The following is a 17,258-nucleotide window of genomic DNA, read 5'->3' as shown; positions in this document are numbered from 1 at the left end:
CCCTCGTAGTTTCCGAAATATCCGACAACGGAAAACTGCCAATGAGAAAAAGCAATTGAAGTTTGAAACAAGAAAATTATAGATGACCTCGGCCAAGATATCGAATGGCCCACCGCATAATTATCCACGTTACGTTCGGGGAGTTTGTTCCTCTCGATGCTGGTTAGATCATCCAGGAGCTAATGGCCCGAGATCTAAAGCACTTTTTTTTTTTTTTGCCATGAGGAAAAGTCATTAAAGTTGTGGCTCAAATCGCTTTGGGCAGCAGATTAGTCGTGATGTGTTCCCGAAAAAGTAGATTCTATGTACATCATATACTCGAAAAGGCGAATGTTCTCGATCTTAGGGATGGTGACCCAATTTTTGGTAGGTAACAGGTTCCACTATCAGAGATTTTGGCCGCCACTAAACCCTGGAATTGCGGCTCAAGTGTCCACCGAGGGAGAGAAACCTCCGGCTTCAGATATAAATGTGGAGGTTCACAAGGCGACTTAACGTCATGGTGATAAGGGTCATTGTATACGTATTGAAGATTCAAGACATATAAAACATATTGAGCCCAGATTTTATAGCAGGGCCATGAAGAAATCTCAGTAGTCTTCTCAGTCTAGTTCAATTCAATATGGCGGGACCTCAAGACCAGAACCACGACTACTTCTCAAAACCAACTACTCCATCAACACCAGGTCAAGCCCATCTTGGCAATGTCGCAAATCGCATTCCTAGCACCATCCCGGATAGAGAATCAGGTACAGCCTATGCAAAATCGACACACTCCAGACATCGTGTACTCCATGGTCTACCTTCAACATTCATGTCGCACTTGAGTCGACGGCCAGCTACCTCCTCAAGAGGCTTTTCCCGTATGTCTAGCGAGGGGACCGTGTCTCGTCCCACAGCACCTCAACATTCGTCTCATCATCACCACTATGCCCCTGCTGAAGATGGATACTATCAAGAGAATCCATGGTTTGGTGAGGCGGATAAGAAGCCTATTTTCAGTCTTGGAAAACCTCTACCTCACAAAGTTCGTCGCAAGGTTCAGAAGCCTATCAGACCAGACGGAAGGGTTGACGAGGAAATGGCTATCGTGAAGGAGGAATCTGCCAATGAGCCTTGTCCTGATCATGCCTCACGAACAACCTCTGGGCACCCTTACCGAATGGAGACCCAGAGTAGCCTTCCCTCGCGAGATGTACAACGCCAGCAGACTCGAACTACAGCGGCTGGTGTTTCTCATAATGATCGACGAAACGACGCAGGTCAGCCAGTCTTTGAATACGTTCCTAGTGAGGGGGCACCAACGCCAGGGCACCGAGATCCTGCTTCCAGGGTGCAATCAAAGCAGGACAACGGCCATTCTCCACCAGATTTCAAGGTAGACGGCGAGCCTTTGGGGCAACAAGAGAAGCCTTGTGTTGAATCTGGTGAGAAAGATGCAAATGAGATGAGAAACTGGTGGGCAAGAATACGCGCGAAGCATCCTGAACCACTCGCTGAGTTTCTTGCTACCGCCGTAGCCATCTTTCTCGGTCTCACTGGTACTCTATCTGTGAACCTGTCAGCCAAACAATCACAACCATACGGGACCTATGAAACCTCGTGCTGGGCATGGGGCTTTGCTTGGATGTTTGGTATCTATCTCGGCGGTGGTGTCTCGGGTGCTCACATGAACCCTGCCATCTCCGTCTCGCTATCCATATTTCGTGGATTTCCTTGGAAGCAATGCGCCATCTACGTGATCGTTCAATTCGTCGCCAGTATCGTTGCCGGGGCCTTAGCTTATGCTATCTACGCCGACTCGATCAACTACGTGGATCCGGACATGACGAAAATGTCCATGACATTTTTCTCCACGCCTCGAGAATGGGTCACACTAAAGTCAGCATTTTTCAACCAAGTTGTCGGCAGTGCAATCATGATGATCGCTGTCTTCGCCCTTGGAGACGATCAAAACAACCCACCCGGCGCTGGAATGCACGCTTTAGTCTTGGGCTTCCTTGTGACTACTCTCAAGTTCACTTTGGGGTACAACATTGGATCTGCTCTGAACCCTGCTTCTGATTTTGGGCCGCGAGTTGTTGCGTATGCCGTTGGATTTCGAGGAGACAATGTATTTCAGAGTGGGTGGTGGTTTTATGGGCCATGGGCTGCGACTTTGATAGGATCGATATTGGGCTGCACTCTGTACGATGGCTTTGTCTTTGTGGGAAGTGAGAGTCCAGTCAACTTTAGACTTGACAAGAGGGTAAAGAAGTTATTAAATTAGTTATTTACCCAATCATGCATCGCTTGTTTTGTTACAAACTCTCTGGTTCCCTCTTTAATGTTATGTCTGGGCAACTGTCTATCTACTGGTGTAAAGCCACAACCTACTTCAATCAGGCGTGCTTACAATATGAGCTATTTTGCACTCCAATTTAATCACATACGACCATACCTACCAGAAAATACGGGATCCCGTCCGCTCTCCCATAGTCAAGCTGGTAAGGGGCGGATTAGTAGTTGGGTCGGTGACGACCAGCGAATCCCCGCTGTTGTATGTTTTTGCCGACTCTAGCTATTATCTAGTAGTAGGCCTTAGCATCTTTTTGCTTGACACTGCGACTCAGTCTGCCTAGTGAAAACAAGCCCTGTGCAATGCATCCAACTACAGTCTTCATAGACTGGCTACTGTCATTTTCCACCTGTAGTGGATTTATCATTCTGGATCCTACACTATTCATTATTCAGTATCTTCATCCAATAACTCTGTAACTCTCCTCAACGCTTCCTTCTGCACCTCCTCAACTGTCTGGTCTACGCTAACAGTCAAAACATCCTTCTCATCCTTCCCCGGCCTCTCGAGAGCCTCAAACTGGCTGTGCACTAGCGCAGGTCCTGCAAAATGTCCCTTCCTTGCCGCAGCACGCTGCGTGAGAACCTCCTCTGGCGCATCTAGATGTAAGAAATGCACACGTAGGTCACCTGCGTCCTCGGATCCTTGTCGAAGAAGGTCGCGGTACTGACGCTTCAGAGCTGAGCAGGTCACCACGAGATGTTCAGTGCCTGGGCCTTTGGGATGGTGAATTGCGTGTTCTCTTAGAGCTTCAAGCCATCCATATCGGTCTTCGTCGGTTAGAGGCTCACCGCGACTCATCTTGTCGACATTCGATTTGGGATGGAACTATTTCCTTGTGGTTAGTATGTTGTTCTTTAAGATTATGTATGAAACTTACATCGTCACCTTCCACAAACTTGAGGTCGAGCTCATCTGCTAAATATTTGGCAACTGACGACTTACCCGATGCCGTCGGACCAGAAACGAAAAGGATCCATCGATGGCCTTTTGGCACTGGCTTAGCAGTTGGGTTCTTCAAATCTCCGGCCATTGATACTGTTTACGTTTCTAAAAAGTGCTGATGAATGGCAAAAAGAATGCCTTGCTGTCGAAGATGGTTGAGAATCTGTCTAGCATTTCTCAGCAGGTTTAACTATTTGCACAAATGCTTGACGTCATAGTGACAACAAAATCAACAAGAATGCCATCAAAAGAATGTTGTATCTGCCCCAATTTTCCCAGACATTTCTCTAGATTCCTATCATCAATACAGCTAGGATCTAACTGCCTTCAATAGATGCCAAGTGTCGATGGTCTTTTCTAGTGACGATGCCTAGGGTAGGACGACATAAATCGATTTCCAACAACATGGTAGGGTTGCTAGAGATCGACAAGTGGAAACAGACAATCTTAACTGAGATGAGGTATTAGCCCGTAATTCTTTTGGATCGTTTTTCATTGCTAATATCCTCTAGTAGGTAGCAAAAAAGTCAATCTCCTAAGTCTTAGGGAACAAAGATAAGTAGTCTAAGAAGTATAGTCTGAGGAGCATAAATTGACTCAGTAATTTCGTCTCTCATGCTTCCAGCGGTCGATTATTTTAATAGCCTGGGGATCCTCAGTCAATTACTATCCATCGTGCCGAGTAGCTGATCCCGCTGCCATGAGCACGGGATACTCCCCACCGTTGTCACGTAACGGATATTCACTTATATCAAACCGACAGTCACGATGTAGTCTTTTCCATTGCTAGAATAGCCACTGGATTCTTTGCTTACCCCATTTAACGGAAGGTACTGTTAAAAAGATTGCAATCCTCATCTGTTTTGAACGACAACTTGCCTCCAGAGCTTCGAAAGCAGCCACACCGTTTCAGGTTGTTATGCGGGGAGCTTGAGCCACTCTGACATTATATCCTAAACAGCTGGCATACTGTCATCATCCCCTCTCGTTTATCTCAAAAAAGGGGGTTGATTGATAGGATGGCCCGGCCCAAAGGACGAGCGTAGGTGGAGAAGATGAAATCGGCCCATTCACTTTAGCATATCTCAAAGATGGACACAAAAACTACCAACTGTGGTCTAGATTCCAATTCGCTTCGATAACTTTTCCCCGTGATTACCAATGTTGGTCTTTGCTTTCTGCTTTCCATCCCCACAGTTTGTGTGTTGGGGTGTTGCATGTCTTGGCCTTCGCTGCACAGCCTCCAAGAAATAGACGAGTGGACAGTTCTGGGCAATTACGGATACTCTTTTGGACTACCATGCAGTTTTGACTAAGGACTTAGCTGTATCAGCCTTGTGGTCAGTGTGTTGTCTTACTGGTGGGTATTATGATAGGAGTCATTTTGAGCTACATCTTTGGATTTTATCTCCGTCGGCCCGTTGAAAGAAATGCTTATCTTGATGTTGCATCACGATAGAAGGACTACGTAGCAAAGCATTTCAGAGTGAAATGAAGACTGTATCTGCCGAGGTCTCGCTAAAGCCGACGCGTAGCGAAAGTCGAGTCACAATAGCAAACAATAGTACCAGCCAAAGAGGGGAATGTTAGATGCTGATCTTTCCACGTGTAATGGCACTCATCCCCGATGGCATTGCGGGCGCCCTTGCATAGGCAGATGAATGACGCGGAGGAGCAGGAATAATAATTGTTGCTTTTTTTTCTTTGCCCGTCATTCCCGTTAACATACGGCATCTTCCCGAAGAAAGTAAGAATGAAAACCAGTCTGGCCAATGACGATACATTCCAGACCTTCTAGAAGAATTTGCGCTGCATAACTAGCGTGTTGATTAAAAATTCTTGGAAAATTTGATGCCGCTAAGAGTTTGCATACAGTGAGGGTACGTACAGGGATGACATTATCTGTGTGGTGGTCGCGGACCCGAGGTTGCAGACACGATGTGGCGCGTGCATACACCGGTAAGACCGATTGTTGTGAGTAAGTATCAGGCGATAGTATGAGTGAGTAAGATTTGGTAGTGTTGGTTTGTTCCTTTACTTCGTGTCTGTTGTGTGAGTGATTATTTCCCCCTTGACTTTGTTGGGCAGGTCGCAGCGGCTGAGAGTAATAAAACCCCCGAAATTGGAGTCCCGGCACTGTATTGTGTTGTACTTGTACCGTAGGTAGCAAGGCGGCCTGCTAAGTCTTGCTTCGGCTTCGGGTGAGCAGATCCTTTTAGCTTCTTTGACTTTTGACTCGCCGTTTCCCCTTTTCTTATTTACAAGCTTATTCTGTACACGGTTAGTAGCTTTTGAATTGAACAAGGAAACATCTTGAGCTTCTTGTCGTCATTTGCACCGCGACATGTCATAAGCAAAGCTATGGAGACACGCTCCATATTCCCCATGGGGGCCCTTTATCGTGATACTTTGCCAAGAAAAACAGATGGTCAACGTTATTATGTTTCTCGAGGTTTCTTTTACGTACAAAGTCTCACGGTTCAGAGATCCCTGGTCTGGCCTCAAGGAGGGCGCCGTTGAGTCTAGAAGTGCGTGCACCGATATTTCCACTCTGACCTGCTCCACCAGCAAGGAAGGGACTGAGCAGACATGTGGTAAAGACATGTTCAAAGCTTTTGTGGACGAGAATCAGGGATCAGGAGATAAAGACGCTGTGAGCTTGTCCAGTGGATTTTACTGCATTGATTGTGCAGAGATAAACATTGCTATATCTGTTGCTGATGAGGCTGATAATGGTGATAATCCTTTCTGCTCCTCACTATCAATAATCCTCATAGACTCGGGCCGACCGTAGCATCGAGTGGAGACGGTGTCAAGTGCCGTTGCTGTACCATGTCTGGTCCTCTCCCTCCTCCGAGCCGAGCTGCAACACGCGCGCAAATGACCCAGCTCCAAGACCGGATATGGCGTCAAGTTGGAGTAAACTGGTAATTTCTCCGCACTCTCAAAAGTTGGGGAAAAGTCACCAGATGTTACCGACTTACCAACTCTCCGGACTTTGCTTCAACATGACACGACGCCCCTTGTCTATTTTACGTACTGAAAACTCCCTTGATACCCGGGGCCCCGAGATTCTGATATCGTTGCCCCAGGAGGAATCGGTCCTGGGAATCTTTGGCAAGTTTAAACTAAGCTTTAGCATCGCCAAGAAAGTTGGAGTCGAGAGCGTCTTGAAGTTTTGGAGCGAGAATAGCCGCCAGCTGAGTTGGAGTAGATCCGCCGAGGGAACACTCTTAAGCCTGAAGCGGGAATTGTGCCAAGCCTGATTGAGTAAAGTGTCGACAAACTCTGCAGAAAATTTTTGATTGCTTGCGGCATTCCACGGCTCATCCTCATGATGAACTAACAAGTCGAACCACGATAAGACCCGTTTTACTATACAGACAAACATGGTCAAGGTCAAGGGGAACGCCGTCTAAGATAAGCTGTAAACTCGGCCCGCCCAGTATTCAATGCTTCTGTCTCTGAGAATGCGAGCTTTCCCCCCCATGGGGCCCTGTACCGAACCGAACTTCTCGACTCTGGGCCCTATCTCTTGCACATTGTACCCACTCCCTCGTTCTCGAGGATCCATAAACGGAGATGCGAGTCAGTTTGGGGTATGGGGGCAAAGATCGTCAAACCAAACTCTTTTACGTATGTAGTATCTGTACTATCATCAAGTGGGAAAAAAAGAGACAGCAGGCACGGCACTAACACTAGGCTACCCCAGATGCGAATGGGCTAGATCTCGGTGTTTACGTATATATAACCATGCCCCAGGAATGAGATTCATTACTCCAGTCTTCTTCTCCTTGTCTCTGCATCTCATCTTCAACACCTTTGCACAACATGAGCCACTACGACTCGGAGAACCAGGCCCCTGAGCCTACCAAGCACCACTCTGGCGAGGACAACACTGTTACCAACGATGCTGTCTTTGGAACCATCACAGAAGATGGCCCCAACTACCGTAACGTATGTTGCCACAACACTTCTATATCGCATACATGCAGAAAACTAACATGCGCAGGTTGGCTGGCTCGGAACATCAGTCCTCATGATGAAGTCTCAGATCGGTCTGGGCGTTCTGTCCATCCCTGCCTCCTTCGACGCCCTTGGTCTCATTCCCGGTATCATCTGCATGTTGGTCATCGCCGTCATTACCACCTGGTCCGATCTCGTCGTCGGCAAGTTCAAGCAACGTCACCCTGAAGTCTACGGTATCGATGATGCTGCTGGTCTCGTCTTTGGCCGTATCGGCAAGGAGTTCTACGGTATCTCCTACTCGCTCCTCACCATCTGTATCGCCGGTTCTGCTATGCTGGGTATCTCCATCGCGCTCAACAGTCTGTCCATGCACGGAACTTGCACTGCTGTCTTCGTCGCTGTTGCCATGATTGTCGCCTTCCTTACTGCTTCTATCCGAACTCTGGACCGTGTTTCTTGGCTCGCCTGGGTCGGTCTCGTGACTCTTGTCACCTCCAGTAAGTTTTTCTCTGTATCACCACCAAGCACATCTAACATCGCCCAGTCTTTGTCGTCACCATTGCTGTTGGTATCCAGGACCGCCCCGATCTCGCCCCTCAGGATGGTGTCTGGAAGTCCGACTACAAGCTGTTCAACACCCCCTCCTTCGCCCGGGCCATGTCTGCTATCGCCGCTTTCATCTTCGCATACTGCGGTACCCCCGTCTTCTTCCCTATCGCTGCCGAGATGCGTGAGCCTAAGCACTACAAGAAGTCTCTTATCCTGTGCCAGTCCGTTGTCACTGTTGTCTACATTGTTGTTGGCATCGTTGTCTACTACTATTGCGGTACCTATGTCGCTTCCCCCGCTCTGGGTTCTGCCGGTAAGACCATCAAGAAGGTCAGCTACGGTCTGGCTCTTCCCGGTCTGATCGTCTCTGCTACTCTCTACACTCACGTAAGTTGCATCATGAAAAATTCGTCACCAGTCAGTATCTAACAAGCGGAAATAGGTTCCTGCCAAGTATGCTTTCGTCCGCATCCTTCGTGGCTCCAAGCACCTTAGTGCCAACACATTTACCCACTGGGCTGTCTGGCTGAGCTGCACCTTCGGCATGGCCGTCATCGCCTACGTCATTGCCAGTGGTATTCCCGTCTTCGGTGGCCTCGTCTCCCTCGTCGGCGCCCTTCTCGGAACGCTGCAGTGCATGCAGCTCTTCGCCTGCCTCTGGATCTACGACCACTGGGCTGAGGGCAAGGACAAGTCTCAACGTACTACCCGCTGGACCTTGATGGTTGGCTGGTGTGGTTTTGTTATCGTTCTCGGTACCTTCCTTATGATCGGCGGTACATACGGATCTATCAAGGAGATTATTGACTCTTACGCAGTCAGTGGTGGATCTGCCGCTTGGTCTTGCGCCGATAACTCCAACTCTACTTAAGAGCTTTTTAGAGAGGGATATGCATAGATGTCGAGATTTTAGATTTAGATTTGTATAATGCAAGCGTTGATATAGTTCAAACCTTTGAAAGCACTCCCTTATTAGTGTCAACTCGTGAAATGACATGCAAGGTCGATCTCTCTTTGATCTGGAGACGTTGGAAAGCCACCAGTCACAGCTTCGATTCAGTGACATCCCATTTCCCCTTCAGATCACCCTCGATCCTCTCAAAGACTCCTGATCCCTGCTTCCCCAGGCTCGTACCCACCGCCACAGCATAAGCCCCAACAGTTCTCATCCTTCGGTAACCGTCTCCATCGCGTACTCCACCAACACCGATGATCTGTACATGACTCAACTGGGGCACCTGATCTAGCATCTTTCGTAAAGTGGATACATTGCCAAGCGCAAGAGGATGAAGAGACGGTCCTGCCATACCACCAACACCTATTCCAGGTAGTTGAGGCCTCATATCAACATCCTCATTGTCTTGTAGAATTAGACAGGAACCAAGTGTGTTTGTTGCAGTGATAAAGCTGATAGACGATGCCGCCTTCTGTAGGGTTTCGACCAGAGTTGCAAACTGTCCATAGTGTGTATACGGAGGTGTTTTGATTCCTACAGGTAGCGACGGACGACTAGGAAGTAGGGAGAGATACTTTTGGAGGGAGGGTCCATCGTAAGCTGGGGGTGGTGCACCAGGAATATTAGGGCAGCTCAAGTTCACTTCCATTGCCAAAGGAAAGGGAAGATTCTTTGCGGCAGATTCAATTCTATTGTAGCTTTCTTGGATATCCTCAGGTGATCCGGTAACACTGACAATAAACGTCTTTTGTAAGTGGGGAAGCCGCCGAGATATCTCAATCAGAAACCCAAGATATCCATCCAGTAGAATCGGACTGTAGCCCAAGTTATTCAAGCTGGACGTAGCTTCAACTTGATGATCTTTGGGCGGTATTTGATTAGATGAGGTACCTTCACTTGGGGTCACCGAAGACGGATTGAAGAATAAGTATTGGTGATGCTCATGTTGATGGTTGAAGCCATTGATAAGGGATGTGCGAGTCGTGATAGCACCTGTTGATGGGGATGAGGCAATTGCTAAGAGGTCATCAAGGTCGGTTGCCCAAGGCGTTGCCGAGTTGAGTAGTGGAGGAGATATACTTAATTGCGGAGGAGGCATCTTGATATGCTTTTGCCACAGATTAGTGGTTGAAGAGAAATACGGTATGTCTGAATGAAGACGAAAAATGAGGGGCTGGAGGTTCGAGTTGCGATGATAAGAAATGTATTACTAAGCACGACTGAATATCTGGTCAGCCAATATCTTATATGCTCATGTTTTTATTGAAGACTTGAACGTGATTAAATATGGCATTAAAAAGTTCATTCTCATAAGCACTATTAACGAGCCGTGTGCGAATGCAACTACGGGTTGTGAAATATATTATGCTCCGCCCAGTACTCCCCAAGAGTAACTCTACATGCAGGTGCTAAGGTGTAGAGATCTCTATTTTCCCTGATTGAATGAGCTCATTCTTGGTCCTTTGCTGGAAATATTGAAACGGATTTACGCAGGTCTTGGCTCAGTACAGCTTTAACTCCTAATCCTTATGGACTGCAGATAAGCCAAGTCTTGGTCCGTAGGAGTTACTCGGCACAGCCACACAGATTGCGCAACTTGGTACGAATCCACTAAATGAGAAAATCAGGAAAAACCTTTCATATCTTCTACATAAGATGTCCTGAGCAAGGGTTTTACGATGTAGGTGAATTAGTCAATTCACTGTCTCTTAAGCGTCATCCCTATATTCTGCCTTACAACTCCATACGAGAATGGACGACAGAACACTAGACGAACCAGCATTTTCAAATATCAGGGTTCTTCTTCTTGGAACTTCGGCAGATTTCCTAAGATTCATTCTCGAATGGACCATTTGTTGGAATTCCAAGGCGAGCTTAGTTACAGCAGACAATTTACACAGTTCTAGCGATCTGACGACTAGTATCATTACGCTCTTGGTCATTTTAACGACGCAACATCTATACAAGACCGGTACAGCTTCATGGAAGCTTGAATCTTTTGAAAACTTCTTGTCTTTGTTTGTTGCGACATCGCGAATAGGGTTGGCTCTCCATACAACATGTGAGAGCATGATATCCCTCAAGTTTAGAAGTCGCAGAGAAGCGGACGGCCAGATCCTCAGAAACACGCATTCTGAGACTATCTGGATCGCTATTTTAACAATATTTGTGAAGGAATGGATGCATCGCAAAAGTAAGTACAATTGAACGACTCTATAGAGTAAGCTAAACGGAACGTGCAGCTCTACAGGCCGCCGAAGCGACAGATTCGGCATTACTCACTACCGTAGCCAGACACCACTGTATTGATGCTATCATAGGTATGACCACTGTTACGAGTGTGTTCATAGGCTTTTTTGTGAGTAATACGACATGGGTGAACTCCGCTGGTGGACTGGTCATGTCGTTGTTGCTCCTCCAGTCAGGGATTCACGATGTTGTCGCGGCGTGCCAAGTACTGCATGTCCATTTGAGCAAACGAATCAGAGATGATTGAGTGGAAATGAGGATTTGGGAAGATAGAAAAATGCAATTCGTTTCGCATATCTGTGTCCACAACAAACTGACCTTGGATTCCATGACCTCGCTTCGGTTCACCGTCATCCTTTCAGTGGATGACCCCTGAAGATGCAGGGAGGTTAGTGTATAATGGTGTCGTCATAGGGCTGGGGAGCTCCCGAATGCGAAGCAGCTGTCAAATTGCGAACCAATCAATATCTCGATCTAGAGCTGTTTATGGTTGCAAAAGGCATCGGCACTAGAAGGATGCTTGATCAGAGTGCGAATGCGATTGCCAAAGCTGCAATCTAATCTATTCTACCTACTATACAGGCATTCATTGGTATACCCAAATGTGTCACTGAAGCCAGTTGGCGCACTGATGGCCATTGTCGATGAACCCCTAGCTCTGATTGAAGTATTACAGTATCGTCAGTGTTCAGATATGGCCAAACAAACAATAGAGCAACAACTGTTAAAATAAGAACGATTGCACAACCAATTATTTCTGAGTAATTACATTGTTATCAATCTACCACCAGCTAATCACAATCTCACATGATCATGAAATAAAGCAAAGGAATGCCTGTAACAATTCAACGCTTGACCCGATTGGGCATCCTACTCGGATGCGAGTCCGATGACACTGACGCTATCATCGCTTGCTAGCGTCGAATGAGCGAGACAAGCCCCAGCAATGCAATGAAAGCAAATGCGAAATGCGAGAGTGATAAAAAAAAATAACATATTCGTATCAGTGGCTTCTAATGCTCTTCACTGTCAAGAAATATCTATATCAACATCCAAACTCCCACTCATCTTTGCTTCAATATCTACATCCACTCTTCATCTTCACGATCCAACATCAATTCTTACAACATGCCTACCCAAGGCTTCAAAGCGATCGTCGTCGGAGGCGGCCCTGTTGGGCTGTCAGCTGCCCACGCCCTTTCACGTGCCAACATCGATTTCGTCCTTCTTGAACGCCGCTCAAGCTCTGTCATCGACGCTGGCTCCAATCTCGTGCTCAATCCTATGGGTATTCGTGCACTCGACCAGCTTGGCCTCGGAGATTCTCTTGAGAAAGTCAGCTCTACTCTCGGCCTTGTCAAGCGTCAAGATCATCAAGGCCACGATATTGGCGATGCATACTGGTTCATCCTTTTCAACAAGCTGTAAGCCACCTCCTTCCTACCTTACCTTGTGCTCTACTAACATATCCAGCCTGGGGACCTTCCCTCGTGTAGTCAGCCGCCATGACCTCACCAAAATTCTATACGAATCGCTACCATCGTCGACAAAGGAAAACATTCTCACCAACAAGAAGGTCTCCGACATCATCCCTAACGCCACTGGCGTCAAAGTCTCGTGCGTCGATGGGACATCCTATGAAGGCTCCATTGTCATCGGAACAGACGGTGCCCACAGCTACGTCCGCGAAAAGATGCGCGATCTCGCCCTGAAAAACAACTCCGACCAGGCCAACGACGAGAAGCCCTTCCTCACCACCTTCCGAGCTCTGTGGCTACGCATGCCGACCAAGTTTGCAGGTCTCAACGCTGGAGTCACTTGTGAGACTCATGGGCCTGGCGCTGCGACACAGCTCTTTGCTGGTGAAGATTCTGCTGTCATGGGACTGTATGAGAAGATGGATACGCCCACCCGGGATCGTGTGAGATACACCGAGGCTGACCAGGTTGCTCTGGTTGAGCGATGGGGACACATTCCTCTTGCACCTGGAGGCAAGCTCACCCTCAAAGATGCCTTCAACGCCCGCACACAATCCGGACTCGTCAGTCTCGAAGAAGGTGTCGTGGATCACTGGAGCTGGGGTGGTCGCATTGTTCTCGCAGGCGACTCAGCGCACAAGTTCACGCCTAGTCTCGGCGCAGGCTGTAACAACGGGCTAATTGATGTCGTCGCACTGGTTAACCAACTCTACGCTCTTCGCCAGGAGACACCCTCTCCTACGCATGCGCAACTTGCGTCTGCTTTTCAAACATACCAAGATTCGCGAATGGCGCCTGTAGTGGAGGCATGCCGCAGTTCGGGTAACGCAACTGCAAATGCTACTTGGCAGTCCAGTGTGTTCAAGTTCATTGACAAGTATGTCATGGGTATTGAGAAGGTACAGAACCTTCTAATTGGGATGGGCGCACCAAAGATGGCCCAGTCGCCTAGGCTTACGTGCATCGAAGGGCCTGAGAGGGTCAGTGGTACTATCCCCTGGGCAAAGACTGAGATCAAGGTCTATTGATCCATAGTGGCATCTGCGATCATGTTAGCGATTATACCCATGAGGGGAAACAAGGTCTTTTTTGGAATGTAAAAATAGTTTTCACAGCCAGCGAGGCGTGCAGGTCGAGTTCTCTGATTTGAGAGCAATTCTTATGTAATTAATGAACCAATTCTTACACATTCAACTCTGTTGCAAATGTTCATGATGATGATTACAGAGACTCAACGTTAGAGAATGGTGCCATCGGACAAGATTGTTAGTGAGTGTCAGTTACTGCAGTATCATCAATTCTCTTATCGTTGCTGATAAACGGTCTTATCTGTTAGTGTAGTAGTAAGCTTCCTTTCGCCCCGCAGACGTCATTGCCACAATTCAGAGCTGACAAATTGTGGGCTTCTGACAAATGAATGATGGTGGGATCAATGAAGTCCCACGGCATTGTTACGCAACAAGCCGAATATATAAATACCTATCAAGGTAACTAATTATCGTCAGTCGATTACAACAAGAAGCTAGACCCATCCTACCTTTCTTTGGCTTCCAATTCTTACTCCAAGACCACCTATATTGCATGTCCCGATCCCTCAGATCAAGACCACTTCTCAAACCACTCTTCAACCCCGCCCAATCTCGACCTTTCCACTTCACAGCTACCAAAATGACTACCGGAGTCTTCCACTACATCGACCCGACATCAAGCGTTGATGCCAGCGGCAACAGAGTCAAGCCTTGGGCAAAGGTTGACGTCGACCAGACTTCATTCCAGCGCAAACTTATCAAGCGCGAAGTAGTCGACATTCGCAGCGCAGCCAGCCTCAAGGCCTTCGACGTCGACCTCTCTGGCTTCGACGTGTTCAAGTCTCCCGCCAAGGAAACCGAGTTCACTGATGAATCGGCCGTGAGAAATGGTTACTATGGCGAGGTCGACGCGCTTCTAAAGGAGAGGATCCCGGGTATCAAGAAAATCGTTATCTTTGATCACACCATTCGCAGGCGTGAAAAGAGCAGCCCCAGACAGCCGGTGCAACAAGTCCACGTTGATCAAACGCCCGGCGCGGCTGAAGCCCGTGTCCGACGTCATACGGACCCATCCGAAGCAGAGGAGCTTCTCAAGGGCCGCTACCAAATCATCAACGTCTGGCGACCCATCGGCCACCCTGCTACGGACTTTCCTCTCGCTGTGATTGACTACAGAAGCACCAAGCCAGAGGATATGATCAAGGTCGATCTTTTGTACCCCAACCGCAACGATGACGATGATGATGATCGTGGAAAGGAAGTTCTGCCTGATGAGGCGACCTTGAGGTCCACAGAGGGATACACCGTCAAGGGCGAGACATATTCGGTTGCGGCGAACGATGAGCACAAGCTCTACTACGCCAAGGATATGACACCTGAAGAGGTTATGCTGATCAAGTGCTTCGACTCCAAGAGTGAGGTTCACGAGGGTGGGCAACATGGCATTGCTGGATATACACCCCATACCGCGTTTGTGGATCCCAACACGCCGGAAGATGCTCCCGGACGACAGAGCATCGAGGTACGATGCTTGGTTTTCTACTAGAAGCACGAGTAGGCGAGTGGTGAGATGTTGAAATAGATTGTTAGCGTTATGAATAATGAAGTATTGTCACAGTGACCGAGATTATTTGATCATGTCATCCAAACATGTGTTTCAATGCCTGTCAACAATCATCTTAAATCTACTGTCCTTGGCTTCTGCAAGTCCTTGTGCAGTGTTCTTTCTGCAACTGTAGTCAATGACGACGACGACTTTGCTGCCATGGTAACACCTTCCAACACAACTCTGAACAAGGCCTTTGGAAAGGCTGTGAACAAGATGTCGGAATCGCAAACTGGTCAAATTCTATCAGGAATACTGAAACATGAGCTCTGAAAGAAAGACGAGGTGACGAACAACAACATCAACTCACGAACATTCTTCTCTATACTATTGATGGCATCCTGCACAAATTACTATAAAACACGCATGTTTTAATACCGACCAATATCAGCTCAGCACCGACTTCTACAATTTCATTCTAGCTTTTATTTGAGCAAACACAGAAATCAACTCTAACCAAAATCAACAATCCAGTCTCTCAATCATGGATCCCTCTTACAATCAACCCCTGTCTGAAGACCAGATGAACATCGCGATTTATCTCGCCAACAGGAGTTTCTTCATAGACTTTCTATGTCGCGTTTCTGATGAGACTCATCATCACCACCCGAGCTCCAATTACCCGAGTAGTCCACCTGACATTGTCGATGTGCCTCGAACAGGAACCGACGTTGTTAAACTCATCATGTCCAGTAAGTTCGGTTGTACCAAGCTTCTAAACGGCTATGTAAAACTTGGCTTTGGACCCAGCCATGTCATGGTCCCTTTGGAGAACCGTGATACCGATGATGGTCAACAGACTGGTTTCGTCAGATTCCTCGAGGCGCTATATGAGGGAAACACTCTCATCCGGAACCGGGCCAGAATTGTGACCATCTTTGACTGGTTCATCCAGCTTCAAAGCAATATACACCACCCTTCGGCTTCGGATCTCGGACCAATGACTACAAGTCACAAGACTACACCTGGGCGACCCCGAACCCCGATCGACCATCTGACGGAGATGCTGAAATGGCAAACAGCAGGCCCTACTATTCACAGACGTGGAGTCAACCTCACCTGTATGATGATCGAGAAGCTATGCGCCAAAGGTGCTGTCATCGACCTTTACCAGGATCGCTTTCTCACAAACCAACAGACTGGTAAACTGAAGAGGCCTAACAATGCGGTTGAGATCGCCATGATGCCACAATGTCCAGTGTCTTTCCTTCAAGTCTTCCTTTCCAGTCGCACACACGAGGAACAGCGGTTCGTGGCTATTGGCCCAGTCTGGAAATCTTCTGGCGCCAACCTCGCTCGAGGGATGCATTATGCTGTGACGAACATGGAATGGATCATCACACGCATTTACCGAGACATCTTTGAAGAAACCAAACATGTCAGTGGCCGCTTACATATCGACCGCGAGTACGAGGAAAAGGTGTCTCTTCTGGGCAACCCTTTCTGGACTGATGGCGTGGAGTTACGAGCATTGAGGAAACTTGTTGAAGTAGTCGAAGGAATTCTTCACGAGATTGACGAATCAGATTTTCAGCGAGGAGAGGCATTTAAATACCAGAGCTGGTTCAGACTCTGCCATGCTGTCTCCGGTCTGGCCGATACCTCCTACCGGGTGAATTCTGAGGAGTCTTCCAAGTACTTCGGCGACAGACGGCATCAGTTTGTCATTGATCTCTCATGGGACCCTCGATTTGAGTGGATGGAAGCCGAGCTTGACAAGCAGATCCTGAAGTCCGACTCGCACATCTCTTGGACTTCGCGTGATGAAGTGGCCAGTGTCTGGCGAAAGATGATCATTGAGCAAGGCGGGCATGAATGGTGGGATGTCGAAGAACATGACTTCTACGTCATGGCCTGGGAGGTTGAGCAGGCCCTTGAAGATGCCGCCCGCCGTGAAATCAATGGCCTGTGCTTGTAAATTACTTTTGTTCTAGTGGAGTTATGGTGATTTGCTTGGGTCAGATGTCATGGCAGAGATGGGTTTAGGATAGACAGAGCAGGACCAAGGCTAGAATACACTGGAATCAGAATAAATCAATGCAAATTTGAGACCATCGAACAGGCCGATGTATTATTGCAGTGATTCGGACAGTTCGTGACCGCGGTGGCCTCTCCATCCATTTGGTGACGAGAGCTCGCT

The 17,258-nt window shown here is 47.9% G+C and overlaps 8 protein-coding genes across 8 annotated transcripts; 6 read left to right on the top strand and 2 right to left on the bottom strand.

The window, feature by feature from the left end:
• The first annotated feature begins 500 nt into the window (after window positions 1-500).
• EDB82DRAFT_176118 (aquaporin-like protein) lies at window positions 501-2,682 on the top strand. Its single transcript, XM_025735367.2, has one exon. It carries the CDS (start codon window positions 623-625, stop codon window positions 2,267-2,269), a length of 1,647 nt encoding a protein of 548 aa, XP_025586081.1. The 5' UTR covers window positions 501-622; the 3' UTR covers window positions 2,270-2,682.
• EDB82DRAFT_499870 (P-loop containing nucleoside triphosphate hydrolase protein) lies at window positions 2,522-3,446 on the bottom strand. The gene is made up of 2 exons (XM_025735366.2): window positions 3,219-3,446; window positions 2,522-3,166 (listed from the first exon to the last, which is right to left on the bottom strand). The coding sequence occupies exons 1-2, from the start codon at window positions 3,369-3,371 to the stop codon at window positions 2,726-2,728; spliced, it is 594 nt and encodes a 197-aa protein (XP_025586080.1). The 5' UTR covers window positions 3,372-3,446; the 3' UTR covers window positions 2,522-2,725.
• A 3,494-nt stretch (window positions 3,447-6,940) lies between these two features.
• EDB82DRAFT_499868 (transmembrane amino acid transporter protein-domain-containing protein) lies at window positions 6,941-8,751 on the top strand. The gene is made up of 4 exons (XM_025735363.2): window positions 6,941-7,240; window positions 7,296-7,749; window positions 7,797-8,188; window positions 8,244-8,751. The coding sequence occupies exons 1-4, from the start codon at window positions 7,115-7,117 to the stop codon at window positions 8,670-8,672; spliced, it is 1,401 nt and encodes a 466-aa protein (XP_025586078.1). The 5' UTR covers window positions 6,941-7,114; the 3' UTR covers window positions 8,673-8,751.
• On the bottom strand, window positions 8,752-9,927 carry EDB82DRAFT_499866 (uncharacterized protein). Its single transcript, XM_025735362.2, has one exon. It carries the CDS (start codon window positions 9,853-9,855, stop codon window positions 8,845-8,847), a length of 1,011 nt encoding a protein of 336 aa, XP_025586077.1. The 5' UTR covers window positions 9,856-9,927; the 3' UTR covers window positions 8,752-8,844.
• Window positions 9,928-10,411: 484 nt separating this feature from the next.
• EDB82DRAFT_176031 (uncharacterized protein) lies at window positions 10,412-11,320 on the top strand. Its single transcript, XM_025735361.2, has 2 exons — window positions 10,412-10,950; window positions 11,000-11,320. The coding sequence occupies exons 1-2, from the start codon at window positions 10,509-10,511 to the stop codon at window positions 11,251-11,253; spliced, it is 696 nt and encodes a 231-aa protein (XP_025586076.1). The 5' UTR covers window positions 10,412-10,508; the 3' UTR covers window positions 11,254-11,320.
• Window positions 11,321-12,134: 814 nt separating this feature from the next.
• On the top strand, window positions 12,135-13,758 carry EDB82DRAFT_536701 (uncharacterized protein; the record flags this gene model as incomplete). Its single annotated transcript, XM_025735360.2, has 2 exons — window positions 12,135-12,430; window positions 12,480-13,758. The coding sequence occupies 2 exons, from the start codon at window positions 12,135-12,137 to the stop codon at window positions 13,510-13,512; spliced, it is 1,329 nt and encodes a 442-aa protein (XP_025586075.2). The 3' UTR covers window positions 13,513-13,758.
• A 137-nt stretch (window positions 13,759-13,895) lies between these two features.
• EDB82DRAFT_499852 (uncharacterized protein) lies at window positions 13,896-15,147 on the top strand. Its single transcript, XM_025735359.2, has one exon. It carries the CDS (start codon window positions 14,066-14,068, stop codon window positions 15,056-15,058), a length of 993 nt encoding a protein of 330 aa, XP_025586074.2. The 5' UTR covers window positions 13,896-14,065; the 3' UTR covers window positions 15,059-15,147.
• Window positions 15,148-17,170, top strand: EDB82DRAFT_499851 (uncharacterized protein). Its single transcript, XM_025735357.2, has one exon. It carries the CDS (start codon window positions 15,603-15,605, stop codon window positions 17,034-17,036), a length of 1,434 nt encoding a protein of 477 aa, XP_025586072.1. The 5' UTR covers window positions 15,148-15,602; the 3' UTR covers window positions 17,037-17,170.
• Window positions 17,171-17,258: the final 88 nt, after the last annotated feature.

The sequence above is a fragment of the Fusarium venenatum genome (assembly GCF_020744135.1).
Source record: "Fusarium venenatum strain MPI-CAGE-CH-0201 chromosome Unknown EDB82scaffold_2, whole genome shotgun sequence".
Taxonomy (NCBI): Eukaryota; Fungi; Ascomycota; class Sordariomycetes; order Hypocreales; family Nectriaceae; genus Fusarium; species Fusarium venenatum.
This window is presented reverse-complemented; position numbering and strand designations above follow the sequence as displayed.